Below are 19543 nucleotides of genomic sequence, written 5' to 3'. Positions count from 1 at the left end.
CACTGACCCAATGTCTAATCCAGTTTTCTACCGCACCATGTATACCTAGCGACTGAATCTTCCCAACTAACCTCCCATGCGGGACCTTGTCAAAGGACTTACTGAAGTCCATGTAGACAACATCTACTGCCTTCCCTTCACCCACTTTCCTGGTGACTTCTTCGAAAACCTCTAATAGATTTGTTAAGCATGAACTACTACGCATAAAGCCGTGCTGACTCTCCCTAATAAGTCCCTGTCTATCTAAGTACTTGTAGATCCTATCTCTTAGTACTCCTCCCAATATTTTACCTACTACTGACCTCAAACTTACCTACCTATAATTTCCTGGATTACTTTTAGAGCCTTTTTTAAACAACGGAACAACATGAGCTATCCTCCAATCATCCGGCACCTAACACGTAGATACCGTCATTTTAAATATATCTGTCAGGGCCCGTGTAATTTCAACACTAGTCTCCTTCAAGGTCCGAGGGAATGCCCTGTCAGGTCCTGGGGATTTATCTACTCTGATTTGCCTCAGTATAGCAAGCGCCTCCTCCTCTTCAATCTGTATAGGTTCCATGACCTCACTACCTATTTGCCTTATTTCCATCAACTCCATGCCAGTTTCCTTAGTAAACAGAGACGCAAAAAACATTCAGTATCTCCCCCATTGCTTTTAGTTCCATACATAGCCGACCACTCTGATCTTCAAGAGGACCAACTTTATCTCTTCCTGTCCTTTTACTCTTAATATACCTGTAGAAGCTCTTTGGATTATCCTTCGCCTTGATTGCCAAAGCTACCTCATGTCTTCTTTCAGCCTTCCTGATTTCTTTCTTAAGTATTTTTCCACTTTTTATACCCCTCAAATACCTTATTTGCTCCCTGTTTCCTAAACATGTCATACATCTCTCTCTTCTTCTTTATCAGATTTCAAATATCCCTAGAGAGCCAAGGTTCCTTATCCTTATTCACTTTGCCTTTAATCCTGCCAGGAACATACAAACTCTGCACTCTCAAAATTTCTCCTTTGTAGGCCTCCCTTGCCAGAGAACAACCTGTCCAAATCGACGCTTTTTAGATCCTTCCTCATTTCTTCAAAATTGGCCTTTTTCCAGTTTAGAACCTCAACCCGAGAACCAGATCTATCTTTATTCATGATCAAGTTGAAATTAATGGTGTTATGATCACTAGAACCGAACTGGAACCAAAGTGTTCCCCTACACGCTCTTCCGTCACGTGTCCTAACTCGTTTCCTAATAGCAGATCTAATATTGCATCCTCTCTAGTCGGTACCTCTGTACTGTATATTGATTTAGAAAACTTTCCTGAGCACATTTTACAAACTCTAACCCGTCTAGACCTTTAACAGTATGGGAGTCCGAAGCAATACGTGGAAAATTAAAATCCCCTACTATCACAACTTTATGTTTCCTGCCGTTGTCTGCTATCTCTCTGCGGATTTGCTCCTCCAATTCTCGCTGTCTGTTGGATGGTCTATAATACAACCGCATTAATGTGGTCATACCTTTCCTGATTCTCAGCTCAACCCATATGGCCTCTGCAGACAAGCCCATTATCTGTCCTGCCTGATCACTGCTGTAACATTTTCCCTGACTAGTAATGCCACCCCCACCTTTCAACCTTCTCCCTCTATCACGTCTGAAACATCGGAACCACAGAACATTAAGCTGCCAGTCCCGTCCCTCCTGCAGCCAAGTTTCACTAATGGCTACAAATTCTACGTATCAATCCACGCCCACAGCTCGTCAGCCTTCCGCACAATACTCCTCACATTGAAATAGACAGACCTTGGAAGATTATTACCACCACACACAACCCTTCTATTTATGACTTTGCATGAAACTTTAACATCATTTATTTTCAGCCCCGCTCCACTATCTACTCTGGCACTGTGGTTCCAATCCCTCTGCAAATCTGATTTAACCCTCCCCCCATAGCATTAACAGATCTCCCTGCAAGGATATTGGTACCCCTGTAGTTCAGCTGTAACCTGTCTTTTTTGTACAGGTCACGCCTGCCCCAGAGGAGGTCCCAATGATCCTGAAATCTGAAACCCTGCCCCCTACACCTGTTGCCCAGCCATGTGTTCATCCTCCAGAGCATCCTATTCTTACTCTCACTGGCACGTGGCTGAAGTAGCAATCCTGAGATTACTACCCTCAAAGTCCTGCTTTTTAACTTCCTACCAAGCTCTCTATACTCACTCTTCTGGACCTCCCCACTCTTTCTTCCTACGTCACTGGTAACGATGTGTACCATGACATCTGCCTGCTCACCCTCCCATTTTAGAATGCTGTGCACACGATCAGAGACATCCCTGACCCTGGTACTCTCGAAGCAACAAACCATCCCGGAGACTCTGCCGCGACCACAGAACATCCTATCTGTACCTCTAACTATCGAGACCTCTATCACTATCGTTCTCCCCTTCTTCCCCCCTCCCTTCTGCACTGCAGAACCGGACTCAGTGCCAGAGATTCAGCTTCCGCAGCTTCTCCCAGGTAAGTGATTCTCCCCCAACAGTAGCCAAATCGGCATACTTTTTGTTGAGGGGAATTACCATAGTGGAGCACTGATCTGCCTGCCCTTTTCCCTTCCCTCGCCTGACGGTAACCCAATTACCTGTGCACTGCTGTTTTGGCGTAAATGCCTCTCTGTATCTACTATAGCTCCTCATTCTCCCGAATGATCCGGAGGACATCCATCTCCTGCTCCAGTTCCCTAGCACGGTTTGTTAGCAGCTGCAGCTGGATGCACTTCTTGCGGGTGTTGTTGTCAGGGACACCAGAGGTCTCCCTGACTTCCCACATCTCGCAAGAGGAGCATTCCAGCATCCTGCTTGGCGTTCTTTCTACTCTAAACAAAACGAAACAAAACTTACCGGGACACACCTTCGCCTCTGCCTGTTGACGCCGAAGCGTTTGTAGCCAAAGCCGTCTCACTCTGACTCAGTCCTCTCCGACGATGGCCGCTGTGTATGGCGCTCTTTTTTAAAAACCTTTGCAGAGTTACGTCACGCGCATGCGCAGTCTAGCCTCTTTTCCCCGATCAGTTAAAAAATGGCTTCTCTCCGAGATGCCTTTACTTCTTCACTGTCCGCCTCTTGCTTCGATTTAAAAGGACTTGAAAGAGAATCTATAGATTGTTGCATTTAGAGTTTATACAGTGCCTGTCACGGTTCTTGCACAATAACATTTCTAACAACGAAGGATCAGTCCCAGTTAGGTTATACTTGATCAAAAATCGGGACAGATTTTTATATTTTCAGTAGGAGATGAAGTAATTTAACCGAAATATGATGTATTTATTTTATTCCTATTTACAAGTAAGCTCATATGGGACAAACAATAACGGCACCCAGCCCAATGGAATTTGACTGCGTTCCATATGACAACACCAGGCCGCTCACCATGTGCTGATAAGTTGCAGCTGTAACCGGAACTCTCTTTGGGAGGCTTTCATGCACCTACGTTTTGGTGCATTAACAGCAGTAGTCCACCTGAGAAACATTATTATGGACAGGAGATTTTGGACATGTATACCACAGACGTAGAAAGAGAAAATGGAGCTCAGTCGTTGAACACATAAAAACTAATGATGGGCAATGCTCCGATAGATCATGGAATCATCTGGCAATAACCTTTTGGTGTGTTCTTGAACACCAATTGAAGTTGAACTTATAATGCAAATACAAATGAGTAGATAGATGGTTCTGATTTAGGGTTCCAAAACTATTAATTGCTTTGTACATTGTTTTGAGTTAAATTGCCAAGAATTCTCAATGCCAGTGGTTGTATTGCAGTGCAGTACATAGTCTGATGTGACAAATATGAGGCAAGATACAATAGAAAAATTATATGGTAAAGAGCTGGTCGTTGGCGTTCATTCCCATAGACTGTGAAAGATAATCAGGCAGAACAAACACACTGGAAAAATCTCTTTCCTGGACTTAGTGACGGAACATAAAGAGGGCGTGGGGAATGTGTCAAATTGCCGAGAACATGTCGCAGTTGATACAAAGGCGATGACTGTCACTCAGGGGGTCTGAACGAGTCACTAAGTTTTCCTGGTTAAAATCGATAAAAGGTTATGCCCAGTGAATAACCGGAGTCAAATGCGCAGCTTGATGAATAGAATAGAGCAAAGGTCTATGTTACAGTGGAATGCAATCTTTGGGCACCACTGGTCAAAATTTGTGTTATTGTGAATAGCTAAGTGAGTAGAAGATGAGCTAATCTCCAAAAGTCATAACGTTAAAGATTTTTTCACTCTAAAATTGTACAAAACAAAAATAATACACTAATCTTGCTTAAAATGTTGAACAGAATGTTTCAAGTGAAAAAAATGGAAAGGAGCACCATGCAAAAGTTTGGGCACCACAGGAAATTTGAGCTCTCAGAAAACTTTTACCAAGGTCTTAGACCTTAATTAGCTTGTTGGTTCTACGGCTTGTTCACAGTCATCGTTAGAAAAGGACAGGTGATGCAAATTGCAAAGCTTTATATATACCCTGACTCCTCAAACCTTGTCCCAACTATCAGCAACCATGGGCTCCTCTAAGCAGCTGCCCAGAACTCTGAAAAGTTAAAATAAGTGATTCCACAAAGCAGGAGAAAGCGATAAAAAGATAGCAAAGCGTTATCTGGTTGCCGTTTTCTCACTTCAGAATGTAATTAAGAAATAGTAGTTAACAGGAACGGTGGAGTCAAGTTGAGGTCTGGAAGACCAAGAAAACTATCCCAGAGAACTGTTCGTAGGATTGATAGAAAGGCAAATCAAAACCCCCAGTTGACTGCAAAAGATCTTCAGGAAGATTTAGCAGACTGCGGAGTGGTGGTGCACTGAATATGACCTTCATAGAAGAATGAGCAGAACAAAACCTTTTCTGTGTCCTCACCGCAAAATTTAGCGTCAGACGTTTGCAAAGGAACATCTAAACAAGCCTGATACATTTTGGAAACAAGTCCTGTTACTGATTAAGTTAAAATAGAATTTCTTCGCCGCAATGAGCAAAGGTATGCTTAGAGGGAAAAAAAAAGGTGAAGAATTTCATGAAAAGAACTCCTCTCCAACTATTAAGCACGGGGTGCATCGATCATGATTTGGGCTTGTGTTGCAGCCAGTGGTACGGGGAACATCTCACTGGTAGAGGGAAGAGCGAATATAATTAAATACCAGCAAATTCTGGAAGCAAACATCACACCGTCTGTAAAAAAAAAAGGCTGAAGATGAAAAGTGGATGTCTTCTCCAACAGGATAATGATCCTAAACACAACTCAAAATCCACAAAGGAATGCCTCAACAGGCGCAAGCTGGAAATTTTGCCATAACTCTCACAGACCATCCCACCCCCCGACCTAAACAACATCAAAAATTTGTGGATAAACCTCAAAAGAACAGTGGTCATGTTCTATATTAGAACAGTTCTGGAAGTCAGTCTTTTCGACATTTTCAAAAGCACTCAGAGTCAACTTACAACCTAATAAATTGCCTGCGCTTTTTGGAATAATTCCTCAAAATATCCATGGTGTTTCTGTGTCTGACCAACATATTATTGCGTTTGATACATTGATAGCTAGGAGGGCCATCTTGTTGATATAGAAGGATATATCAGCTCCTACTTTGTCACAATGGTTCTCTCAAGTGATGCTGTGTCTTAGTTTGGAGAAAATTAGAAGTTAAACCTTTGAAACTTTATTTGATTTTGAGAAGAGATGGGGCACATTTGCTTGTTATTATCATTTCAGTTAACTGACAGATTTCCTCCACGATCTAAGTGCAATTTTTTTGATATATCTTTCTTTCTTGTTGGCGGATTGATGTTTATTTTTAGAAGCTTTCTGTATGACGCATGGCTCCGGGGTTGTATCCCCAACGGGTTTCTTGTTGTTCTCTCACTTTTCTTGCTTTGTAGGGTTTCTTCTATTCACAATTTTTTTCAATATTTAAGATAATTTCTTTTATGAGGCATGTAAGTGTTGTTACTTCGATGTACAGTGTTATTTTTAATAATAATAATAATAATAATAATAATAATAATAATAATAATAATAATAACAACAACAACAACAACAATATTTGAAAAGAACAGTGCATGCAGGACAGCTGGAGAATCTCACAGAACTAGAAGCCTTTTGCAAGGAAAAATGGACAAAAAACCCCTAACAAGAATTGAAAGACTCTTAGCTGGCTACAGAAAGCTTTTACAAGCTGTTATACTTGCCAAAGGCTGTGTTACTAAGCACTGACTATGCAGGGTGCCCAAAATTTGCTTCGGGCCCTTTTCCGTCTTTGTTATTTTGGAACTGTAAAAATGGAAATTAAAAAAGCAATCTTGCTTAAAATATTAAAGAAATGTGTCATCTTTAACTTTATGCCGTTTGGAAATCAGGTTACTCGCTTAGCTATTCACAGTAACAGAAATTTTGACGGGGTGCCCAAACCTTTGCATGCCAATGTATATTTGGTCTCCAGCACTAAAAAGATTACCGCGCAAACTTGATGGGATCAATGATAGCACGAGTCAGATTATTGATCCCGTTCTTTAACTCGTCTCTGAACTTCCTTTGGGTCATGGCGTAGATGCAGGTGTTGGCGCCTGCGCTGATGCGTATGAGCAAAATCCCGACCTCGTTGGCGATGGCCGCAGGGCTTCTGAGATCCTCGGCAACAAAATTAACTGTTACGCGAGTACAGATTAAACTTACAATTGCCGTTGTCCAGAGTAGTATGGAAGAAGCGGACACGGTGAAAAGTAGGACAATAGATTTGCGCCGGCTCTCTGACTCGCTGTCCTTGACATTCTGTCCTTTCAGGCGCCGGCGAGCCCTGTTGGCTGCTACGATGTTTCTGACAGTCAAACCATTCAGAAGAAGAATAATAGCGAAAGGGAGCAAGCACAGGGAGATACTGCACATCCAAGTGAATGACATCCACCATTTAGAGGTGAAGTAGGCAGGTTTGGGCTGACATCCCCACTTCACGTTATCCATGACATAGCGAGGTTCGTACATGAACTGAAAGGGGATGTATTTAAAGCAGCTCAGCGCGCACAAGGACACAATAACCACGGCGGCCGTCTTCTCAGTGCAATACCTGGGTTTCAGTTTCGGACAACAAATGCTAACAAAACGATCAAAGCTAAAGGACACGGTTAACCAGACGGAATAGTCCAGGGTGAGTGCCCGCAGATGTACATAGGAAGGGCACACTCTGCTGCGGGACAGTAAGGAGTTAGGTGTATAGTAAAGGTAGATTTCTCTGAACAACACGTGAAAAACAAGCACCATCAAGTCGGATATCGCCATTGCCATCATGTAACGTGTAATACCTTTGGAAAGACCACACTTTCCTCGGTGCAGGATCGCAGCCGTCAGCACGTTCGCTGGGGAAGGAAGATAAATACAACGAAATAGTCAGGTAGGTCACTTTCACCAACAAATGCGTACAGTTTAATATGTCCAATTAACGACCGATTGCGTGAGTCTTCCACGGCATTATATTATCCCAATACTCCAATAATCATATACTAAAAAATTATGGAACTGATATATAGATAGTGTCGGTTTGCCCCCAGAAGGCACCAGGCAAGAAAATTGAACACCTAACTGCAGTGACCTTCAACTCACTGTTAAAAAAGTTTTTGCAAACCTTTACCTATCACGACCCTCACTCCTGACTTCATCAATTTAATCATTCAAGAATCCAATAGCCTGTAGATTTATTTCACATTCACTGTTGTTCTATTATTCTGTAGGGCCAGACTCAAATCCTTATATTTCCATTTTGTGACGCACATCAGATGTAAATTTCAAACAACCTGTGTCACAACTAGATGTAGAAATTTGGAAACAGCAGACATCCGCGTATTGCTTTAATGCCGCAAACACAACACCTTTATTATGCAGGACGGAGAATTGACCGAGAATTTCCTGCTTCTTCATGTAAAGCACCATTTCCGTCAGTTCGAATGTAATATATACTGAAATGAATAACTTATCATAATAGAAGCACGTGACTCCAGAATTCCCCCAGCACTGCGTTCAATGTCAGGAAGATCAGGAGCTCAGAAATTACATCAGGTAGATCTTCCTAATGTGGCAGGGAAGTTGATAGCGTTTGTGAAGCAATCAGAGGCTTCGGCAAGATTATTACCATAAAACCTCTCGGAATCAATAGGAGGTAGCCTTGTATCCCCAAAACAAAGTGGCGTCTGCCACCCGTAGAAATCCAGTCTAAACCATCACCTGGAGTCTTTCTTTTTCCAGATCCTCTGAGCTCGAGGAATCTGGACTGAAACTTTATCCAAAGATTAAATGGGAGGTTAGGATTAACTGTCGGCCTGACGACATTTTTCACATGGGAACGGGAGAGAAGCCAACCGATTCTTGATTATCTAGCTGGAGCACAGGAGATGTTATGAAAGCAATAGCAATGCACAGAATCTTCGGGAAAATGAGAAATAGCCGCAACACTATATCTGTAAGCAGGCTTACCGGGGATCCCAAATATCGCCACAATGGGATAGGAGATTTCTTTCATGTAGAGAATTGGAGCTCGTCCCATTCTAGATGATTCACAGAATTGACTGCAGCAAGCAGCTTGGTACCTTACCTTATTGATATCCTGATCAATTCTCCAGAGTGTGTGTGGAGTGATGGAGCAATGAAATTAGTTACCTGCTCTTTAGCAAAAATATTTATGTTTTGTAGAAGAGATGAAATCTCACCTGTTTCTCAGTGGAGCTCACCGTCCAAATTGCAACATGATGATCATGTCCCGGGAGGTAGTTGCGTCATTAAGAAAATAACAGTCATAGTCGATAATAGAGTTTTTTTTAAAGCAGGCAAATCCGAAATATAATCTGTTCTTGAACACATCTCCAGGCGGGGTAGAGCAATGAGACATAATCATTATTTTTGCTCAAATAGCATTTCTTATTTTAAGTTTAATGTTGGAGCTCAGGAAAACGGAGCGTGGAATTCATGTGGAGAGTGAAGAAATGAACAATACAATGTCTTTCTTTGATACTACATACGTAACTTCACTGTCAATACTGTCACTAGAATTTTTTCATTAGATAATATTCCGGCTCGGTAGTCTCTAATCTGATGGCATAAATACCGACTTCTCATCCATTAAAAAGATCCTTCTCCTTTCCTCTGCTTCTACTCCTTACACTGGCTCCTTACTTTTTCTCATCTGCCTATCGTGTTCGCCTAGTCCACTCCTCCTGCTCTTTGCCTTATTCACATAGAGGCATAGATTGATACAAAAGTATAGCACAGAAACAGGCCTTTCAGCCTATCTCATCCGTGCTGAACCATTTACCGTGCCTACGCACATCAACCTGCACCACGACAATACCTTCCATACCCCTAACATCCATTTACCAAACCAAAAGTCTCTTATACGTTGAGATCGAGCTCGAATGCACCATTTGTGCTGACAGTTCCACACTATCACGACTTTTGAGTGAAGATGTTTCTTGTTATGTTCTCCCTAAACTTTTCATCTTTGACCATAAACCTATAACCTCTAGTTGTAGTCGCACTTAAACTCAGTAGAAAAACCTACTTGTAGTTACCCTAAGTGCATCTATCAAATCTCCACTCAACCTTCTACTTCTAAGGAATGAAGTCCTAACTTATTCAGTCTTCACTTATAACTCAGGTGTTCCAGACATGGCAACATCCTTATAAATTTTACCTATAGTCTTTCAAACTTATTTTCATTTTTCTGTGAGCAGGAGACAAAAAACTGCAAACAATACACCAAACGAGCAGTACCAATGCCTTATGCTACTTTAACAGTGGTCCACTCTCAGTTGCTATCAGATTCCTTCCTGTCCATCCTTACCATTCCCCTTCCTACCCATCTGGCTTCTCCCATCACTTTCCACCTTTGCTATCGCCCCGCCCTTACATTCCGTCGACTTGCTCATTCTTTTGCAGTCCTAGAGAAACTCATCGGTCCTGAACGTTGATTGTTCATTAAATTGCCTAGATGCTCCCTGACCTGCTGAGATCCTCCGATATTTTATGCTTGGAATTTCCAAAATCTGCGGAATTTCTAGTGTTTCTGCTTTACTGCGGAGTCTTATAGAAGGATGTCTACTCTAAAGAGGTAAAATTCTACTTTTCATCGGGAGTTCAATGAGACCATCTCTCACTCCTCGCCCTCAATTATCTCTGCTGCACTCGACCCTTCGACCACGTACTCACCCAGTCTCGCGACTGCAGTCATGCATCCTTTTTGGAAAGTTCTCTTCGCCGCCATTTTGTTCCTCGTGGCTTCCAGCCCGTTATCAGGTCGCGGTTTAAACCCACCGAAAATCCCAAGTGCTTTCGTTCGATTGACTGCTTCTCCCTTCAAATTCTAACCGTCACCCTCTCCTCTATGCGGAGAGACCTGTTGACCGTGTCTCACTTTGTTCTAAGGTTCCGGCTCTATCTTTCTCCTACTCCTGAGTTGGACCTCTCTGATATTGCATCCTCCTCTGGATCCACGCCTGCTTCAAGGGGTAAGGACTGGAGAAACGCTCGACTCCAGACCGCGAATGTTGCCAGCCCCAATCCCGGCTCCGACGTCCCTGGATGTCTCCAGACTAATTGTCTCCAACCCCGGTTCCAATAATCCCAAGCAGATACTGACGTCGGATTCAACCACCACCAACTTCCGTTCCGAGGATCTCGAACGCCAACGGACTGTAAATAGTGCAACATCTCGCTGTGGCTCCACGCTGAACCTCGGCTGGGAGAACCTCCTGGCCGAATCATTACTCGATCCCGCTGGGCTTCCGGACTCTCATTCACCCGCCATCATTCTCAATCCCCGAGGTTCTGAAGCTCTACCGTCATCTCTTATGTCCTCGGAGTCTCTATCTTACAGCCTCCCACCCTTTTCTGAAAGCATCAGCTAACCCCTATCTTCTTGCGGCACCAGCTCTATTCCTCCGCTAATTCCAGCTCTAATCCATGCTGTACCTTCACCATTCTTTCCGACCTGCCCCTTTCTGAGGTGGAACATTCTTTCCACATAAAGGGCAAACCCATACCTCGGAATTTCAGTACCACTCATAGAAACATAGAAAACCCACAGCATAATACAGGCGTTGGCTCAAAAAGTTGTGCTGAACATGTCCCTACCTTAGAAATTACTAGGCGTACCTATAGCCCGCTATTTTACTAAGCTCCACCTACTTATCTAAAAGTCTCTTAAGAGACCCTATCGTATCCGCCTGCACCACCGTTGCCAGCAGCCCATTCCACGCACTCACCATTCTCTGAGTAAAAAACCTAATACTGACATATCCTCTGTACCTACGCCCCAGCTCTTAAACCTTTGTCCTCTTGTGGCAACCATTTCAGCCCTAGGAAAAAGCATCTGACTATCCACACAATCAATGCCTTTTGTCATCATCTGTACCTCTATCAGGTCACCTCTCATTCTCCGTCGCTCCAAGGAGATAAGGCCGAGTTCACTCAGCCTATTCTCATAAAGCATGCTCCCCAATCCAGGCAACATCCTTGTAAATCTCCTCTGCACCTTTTCTATGCCTTCCCTATCCTTCATGTAGTGAAGCGACCAGAACTGTGCACAGTACTCTAAGTGGGGCCTGAACAGGGTCCTACATAGATGCAAAATTATCTCTCTCGGCTCCTAAATTCAATTCCACGATTGATGAAGGTCAATTCACCGTATGCCTTCTTAACCACAGCTTCAACCTACACAGCTGTTTTGAGCCTCCTATGGACTCGAACCCTCAGATCTCACTGATCCTCTACACTGCCAAGCGCCTCACCATTAGATGTCAACAAAATAGAGAGAGTACAGAGAAGATTTACTAGAATGTCACCTGGGTTTCAGCACCTAAGCTATAGAGAAAGGTTGAACAAGTTAGGTCTTTATTCATTGGAGTGTAGAACGTTGAGGGGGGACTTGATAGAGGTATTTAAAATTATGAGGGGGATAGATAGAGTTGAAGTGGATAGGCTTTTTTCATTGAGAGTAGGGGAGATTCAAACAAGAGGACATGAGTTGAGAGTTAAGGGGCATATGTTTAGGGGTAACACGAGGGGAAACTTCTTTACTCAGAGAGTGGTAGCTGTGTGGAACGAGCTTCCAGTAAAGGTGGTAGAGGCAGATTCGGTATTGTCATTTAAAGTAAAATTAGATAGGTATATGGACAGGAAAAGAATGAAGAGTTATGGGCTGTGTGCAGGCCAATGGGACTAGGTGAGAGTAAGCGTACGGCACGGACTGGACGGGCCGAGATGGCCTGCTTGCGTGCTATAATTCTTATATAGTTATATTAATACTATATTCTGCCATCATATTTGGCCTACCAAAATGAACCACTTCACACATCTGGGTTGAACTCCATCTGCCGATTCTTAGCCTTTAAAGGGCCTTTAAAGATGGTGATCGGTTGGAGCTTAAAAGAGTTCAGAAGGAACTCAGAGTACAGATAAGGGGGGCAAAGGAGCAGTACAGGAGGAAGTTAGAACAAAAGCTGCAGGAAAAAAGCATGAAGGAGGTGTGGGATGGGATGAAGATCATCACCGGATGTGGTGCAAAGCGGGGGGCAAACATAAGTGGAGATGTGGAGAAAGCGAACCAGCTGAACAACTTCTTCAATAGGTTCGACAGCACAATCTCACCCTCACTGCAGAACTCCACACCAGGCTTACTTCCCTCACAGGAAAATATCCACTCACAGGAGACCTGGCCCACGCCCAGGTTTACGGCTGCACAGGTGGAAGGTCAACTGAGGAAGATCTGTACCAGCAAGGCGGCTGGACCGGATGGAGTTTCCCCACGATTACTGAGGGCCTGTGCAACTGAACTGGGAGAACCACTACAGCGCATCTTCAACATGAGTCTAGATCAGAGAAGAGTACCCAGACAGTGGAAAACATCTTGTATTGTCCCGGTACCGAAGAAACCACAACCAAAGGAGTTGAATGACTTCAGACCTGTTGCCTTGACGTCGCACGTGATGAAGACCATGGAGCGGCTGATAATACAGAATCTGAGGCCACAAACCAGGCACGCCCGGGATCCGCTTCAGTTTGCGTATAAGGAGAAGGTGGGAGTGGAGGATGCTATCACGTATTTGCTGCACAAATCACTCTCTCACCTAGATGGGGTCAGTTGTGCTGTGAGGATTACATTCCTTGACTTCTCTAGTGCCTTTAACACCATCCAGCCCAAGATCTTAAAGCACAAACTAACGGAGATGGGAGTAGACTCTCACATGGTGGATTGGATAGTGGACTACTTGACAGATAGACCTCAGTATGTGCGGTTGGGAGACTGTAGGTCTGACACAGTGGTCAGCAGCACAGGAGCGCCACAGGGAACCGTACTCTCTCCGGTCCTGTTCACCCTGTACACATCTGACTTCCAATATAACTCGGAGTCCTGCCATGTGCAGAAGTTCGCTGATGACACGGCCATAGTGGGGTGCGTCAGGAATGGACAGGAGGAGGAGTATAGGAAAACTGATACAGGACTTTGTGATATGGTGCAACTCAAACTACCTGCGTCTCAATGTCACCAAGACCAAGGAGATGGTGGTGGACTTTAGGAGATCTAGCCCTCATATGGAGCCAGTGATCATTAATGGAGAATGTGTGGAGCAGGTTAAGACCTACAAGTATCTGGGAGTACAGTTGGACGAGAAGCTAGACTGGACTGCCAACACAGATGCCTTGTGCAGGAAGGCACAGAGTCGACTGTACTTCCTTAGAAGGTTGGCGTCATTCAATGTCTGCAGTGAGATGCTGATGATGTTCTATAGGTCAGTTGTTGAGAGCGCCCTCTTCTTTGTGGTGGCGTGTTGGGGAGGAAGCATTAAGAAGAAGGACGCCTCACGTCTTAATAAGCTGATAAGGAAGGCGGGCTCTGTCGTGGGCAAAGTACTGGAGAGTTTAACATCGGTAGCTGAGCGAAGGGCACTGAGTAGGCTACGGTCAATTATGGAAAACCCTGAACATCCTCTACATAGCACCATCCAGAGACAGAGAAGCAGTTTCAGCGACAGGTTACTGTCGATGCAATGCTCCTCAGACAGGATGAAGAGGTCAATACTCCCCAATGCCATTAGGCTTTACAATTCAACTGCCAGGACTTAAGAACTTTTTTTTAAAGCTATTATTAATGCTTTTTGAATTAGTGATTTAGATGCATATCATATTATTACTGAGTTAAGTATTGTATGTAATGAGTTTTTGCTACAACAAGTGTATGGGACATTGGAAAAAGTGTTGAATTTCCCCATAGGGATGAATAAAGTATCTATCTATCTATCTATCTATCTATCTATCTATCTATCAGTATTGCATCCTATCAACGTCCTACTGTAAACTTTGACAGTCCTCCACATTATCCACAACACCTCCAACCTTTGTGTCACCTGCGAACTTACTAACCCATCCCTCGACTTCCTCATACAGGATATTTATAAAAATCACGAAGACTAAGGGTCCCAGAACAGGTCTCCGAGGAACCCCACTGGTGACCGATCTCCCTGCAGAATATGACCCGTCTACAACCACTCTTTGCTTTTTGTGGGCAATTTGGTTCCCGATCCACAAAGCAATGCCCCCTTGTATCCCAAGCCTTTTTGCTTTCCAGATAAGCCTTGCATCGGGTACCTTATCAAATGCCTTGTTGAAATCCATATGCACTACATCTACTACTCTTCCTTCATCAATGTGTTTAGTCACATCCTCAAAAAATTCAATCAGGCTCGTAAAGCACTACCTGCCGTTGACACAGCCATGCTGACTATTCCTAATCAAATTATATTTCTCCAAATGTTCATAAATCTTGCCTCTCAGGATCTGCTCCATCAGCTTATCAACCACTGAGGTAAGACTCACTATAATATTATAATTTCCTGGGCTATCTCTGCTCCTTTTTCTTGAATAAATAACAACGTTCGCAAACCTCCAATCCTCCGGATCTTCTCCAGTCACTACTGATGATGCAAAGATCATCGCCAGAGGCACAGCAATCACCTCCCTCGCCCCTCACAGTAGTCTGGGGTATATCTCATCCGGTCCCGGTGACTTATCTAACTTGATGCTTTCCAAAAGCTACAGCAATCCTCTTTCTTAATATCTACATGCTCAAGCCATTCAGTTGCTGAAAGTCATCACTACAATCACCATGACGCTGGCTCTTTTTCCCGCTCCGCCATTTCCGAGTCCACTTTTTTAGCTTCTTTGGAAAGCATTCCCGCGCACATGACCCCTTCTTCTGTCTCCAACCCTTCCCAACAACCCCCCCCCCCACCTCACTCTCGGATACACGGGTGTAGTTCCCTTCTGCTCTGGAACTTTTCATTTGGACTTTTCCAGGAGCTATCAACGGTCTCGACTTTAGCACACCTCTCTCCCCTCGAACCTACCCCCCTAAACTCACTGGCCCCCTCTCCGCTCCAACCACAACCTTACCAAAAAACCCACAGGCAAAGTGGGTGGCTTCTCACTGTTGCGGACTAACTGCTCCTTTCTGAGACAAGGCAGCAACTCTCAGACGCCGCCTCATACATACCCTTTGAAGGGGACCCTACTCCGGACGAATGCAAAACAGTCTCTGACACCATCGCTTGCCTCGCCATCTCTGGAGAGCTCTCATTCACTGCACCAAAATCATAGTTTGTTTCTATCTCCTACCCACGATCCACAAACTTGACTGTACTGGTAGACCCACTGTCTCTGCCTGCTCATGATCCACGGAACTCGAGTATGCACAACTCGACTCTATTCTGCCCGCTTCGGTTCATTCACTTCGTACCCATTTCGCTGACTCTTTAAATGCTCTCGATATCCTCAATAATTTACAATTCCCTGGCCCTGACTGCCTCATTTTCATCATCGATGTTTTTCCACATTGTCTATGTCCTACTACAATCGCGTTGGTTCATCAGCACAACCTACCCCTACACCTATCTTTGTAACATCCGCAAATCCTGCCATAAAGCCATCAGTTCTATTTTCTAAATCATTTGCAAACAATGTGAAAAGTAGAAGTCCCAATATTGCCCCCTGAGGAACGTCACTAGTCACGGACAGCCGATCAGAAAAGACCGGTTTTATTCCAAAACACTTCCTCCTGCCTGTCCGCAAATCCAGGTATCTGACCTGAAGCATCATAGGATCGTATATTGTTAAGAAACCTCAAAATGGCATCTAATCAAATGTTTTCTGAAAATCCAAGTAAATGACATACACATTTTCTCCTTTGTCCACCCTGCTTGTTACTTCCCTGAAGAACGCTAACATATTTTTCAGGCAAAATTTCCCTTGAAGGAAATAAAAACTGACTTGGACTTATTTTATCATCAATATCCAAGTACCTCGAAACTTCATTCTTAATAATAGACTTTAAAACGTTCTCAACCACTGCTGTTAGGTCAATTGTCCAATAGTTTCCTTTCTTTTGCCTTTCTCCCCTTCTTAAAGCGTGTAGCGACATTTTAAACCGTCCAGTCCTCCGGGTTCATGCTAGAATCAAGTGATTCTTGAAAGATCATGTCCAATGCATTCGTTAGCTCATCAACTACCTCACTCTGGATCCATCTTATGACCTTTGCATTTATGTAGCATTTTTACCTTTGTAATAGCAATGACACTCACTCCTTTTCCCTGACTCTCACGGACCTCCTGCCCACTACCCATTAAGTTCATCTGCAATTTATTTATCGCCCATTACTACCTCACCAGATTCATTTTCCATTACCCAATATCAACGCACACCTGCATTTTACATTTTATATAACTGAAAAAAAAATACTTTTTGTATCCTGCTTGATATTGGTCGGGCATTTCCCATGTGTAATACCGGAAAGAAGAGTCCTGAAGAAGGGTGTCGGCCTGAAATGTCGACTGATTATTCTTTTCCATTGATGGTGTCTGACCCACTGAATTCCTCCAGAATTTTGTGTGTGTTGCTTAGGATGTGTTTGTTCCTTTGTGTGTGGTGGAGTGAGGTGGGGGAGGGTAGAGGTGAGAGGTGGGATCGTAGAATAACTTAAATGAGATTTACGAGGCTAATTGTTAACGATTAGATCGGTCAGTGCCCAGAATATTCTGAGAAGGGACTTGGAGAAAGCGTTTAAAACGACAAAATTTAACAGAAAAATAATCGTGCCTTATGAGGCTTGATTGAATGTTTTGAGGGTGTGAGTAAACACATTGATCAAAGTAGGCACTTGATAAGGTACCCCTTGCAAGGCTTATTGAGAAAGTAAGGAGGCATGGGTTCCGAGGCGACGTTGCTTTGTGGATCCAGAACTGGCTTGTCCACAGAAGGTAATGAGAGAGGCTGTAGACGGGTCATTTTCTGCATGGAGGTCAGAGACCAGAGGTGTACATCCGGGATCTGTTCTGGAACCCCTACTCTTCTCGATTTTTATTAATGATCTGAATGAGAAAGTGGAGGGATGGGTTAATAAATTTGCTGATGCCACAAAGGTTGGGAATGATATGGGTAGTGTGGAGGGCTGTCAGAGGTTACAGCGGGACATTGAACACTGACCAAAACTGTGCTGAGAAGTGGCAGACGGAGTTCAACCTAGAGAAGTGTGCAGTGGTTCATTTTGGTAGTTCGAATATGATGGCAGAATATAGTATTAATGGTAAGACTCTTGGCGGTGTGGAGGACCAGAGGGATCTTGGGGTCCGAGTCCATAAAACACACAAAGCTGCTGCGCAGGTTGACTCTGTACTTAAGAAGGCATACGGTGCTTTGATCTTCATTAATCGTGGGATTGATTTTAGGAGCCGAGTAGTAATGTTGCCCCTATATAGGACCCGAGTCAGACTGCACTTGGAGTACTGTACTCAGTTATGGTCGCCTCACTACAAGAAGGACGTGGAATCCATAGGAAGGTACAAAGGAGATTTACAAGTGTGTTGCCTGGAATGGGGAGGATGCCTTATGTGAATAGGTTGAGTGAACTCGGAGGATGAGAGGTGACCTGATAGAGGTGAATAACATGATGAGAGGCATTGATCGTGTGGATAGTCAGAGATTTTTTCCGAGGGCTAAGATGGCTGGCACGAGAAGGCACTGTTATAAGGTACTTATTAGTAGCTACAGAGGAGATGTCACATGTAAATTGTTTTACGCAGAGAGTGTTGAATGCGTTGAATAGGCTGCCAGTGACGGTGGTGGAGGTGGATACGATAGCATCTTTTCAGAGACTCCTGGATAGGTCCAAGGAGCATAGAAAAATAGAGGGCTATGGGTAACTCTTCGGTAAGGACACGTTCGGCACAGCCTTTTGAGCCAAAGGGCCTGTACTGTGCTGTAGGTTTTCTATGCTCTATTTTCTAAAGAGGCAGGGTATTAGGAGATATAGATATTGTCTAGGCAGATGGGATTACATTCACTAGGCATTATAGCCTGAACATTGTGGGCCGAATGGTGTGCTCCTAGTTGTAATGTTCTCTGCTTCCAAAATGTAAGATCTCATCAGTTTATTCCCTATGGCTTGCGCCAGTGTGTGGTGCGTAGTTATACTTGAGTACACATGAATTTGCGGATAAACAGATTGTGCAGAACAGATTCTTTCAGGTCATTAAGTTATGACCAGGTGCATTTTGGTTACATCTTACATCATTCAAGCTGACGTCAGTGTACCTGGAGGTAAATGTCCATTCTGTGAAGAGAAAGATAATTAAACTGATCGAAGGAAAGTAACATTAACAAGTGTTAAGGATGTGGAGGGACAAAAAGCCTTCGCAGCTGATAGAAGCTAACTAATGGAGTACTTAAAGATCTGAAGTTGACTCGTACTGGAACATGAAGATGCCTGCAGTATAATCTTCTAAGTTGTCATGATGAAGTTTGTTTGTTTGTGTGTGTGTCTTTGTGAGTGAGTGCGTGTGTGTGTGTGTGTGTGTGTGTGTATGTGTGTGTGTGTGTGTGTGTGTGTGTGTGCGTGTGTGTGTGTGTGTGTGTGTGTGTGTCTGTGTGTCTGTGTCTTTGTGTGTGTGCGCGTGTCTGTGTGTGACCTGAAATTCCTTTTCTTCGCAACAATCTACGAAAAAAGGGGAGTGCCCCAAAGAATGAATGACAGTTAAATGTTAGAACCGTAGAGGCACATCGGCAGCTCCCCCCCCCACCCCCGACGCACAAGCTGCAGCAAACGATACCCCCTTCCCCATCAGCAAAAAAAAAAAACGCCAGCGCCTCCCACTGTGCAGTCAAACGTGCAGCAAAGTATCAATAAAGACCAAGACTTACAGTACCCCAAAGCATACTCGTTCACCTTTAATCCGACAAACCACAGGCTTTCGCTCTGTCTAGTAAGGGAAAACAAGCAGTGTCTCCGTTTCACAGCGAGCAGGGAGACACAACAAACGACTCGCTGATTTAAATGTCTTTTGCCTAGCTGGAACGAATGAATTAATGTTACAAACATTAAAAAATGCAATACATTCTTAGAGGAACATCAAAATATAGAGTCGATGCACGGGCCGTCTGAATCCCTTTGGTAGTTTAGTGCATGAAACAT

The 19543-nt window shown here is 43.8% G+C and overlaps 1 protein-coding gene across 1 annotated transcript; it reads right to left on the bottom strand.

Annotated features, from left to right (window-relative positions):
* Nucleotides 1-6494: 6494 nt before the first annotated feature.
* Nucleotides 6495-10287, bottom strand: LOC140721062 (probable G-protein coupled receptor 139). The gene is made up of 2 exons (XM_073035929.1): nucleotides 10233-10287; nucleotides 6495-7393 (listed from the first exon to the last, which is right to left on the bottom strand). Exons 1-2 carry the CDS (start codon nucleotides 10285-10287, stop codon nucleotides 6495-6497), a joined length of 954 nt encoding a protein of 317 aa, XP_072892030.1.
* Nucleotides 10288-19543: the final 9256 nt, after the last annotated feature.

This window comes from Hemitrygon akajei, chromosome 2 (assembly GCF_048418815.1).
Source record: "Hemitrygon akajei chromosome 2, sHemAka1.3, whole genome shotgun sequence".
Lineage (NCBI taxonomy): Eukaryota > Metazoa > Chordata > Chondrichthyes > Myliobatiformes > Dasyatidae > Hemitrygon > Hemitrygon akajei.
The sequence above is the reverse complement of the archived record's forward strand: the minus strand, read 5'-3'. Positions and strand labels throughout refer to the sequence as shown.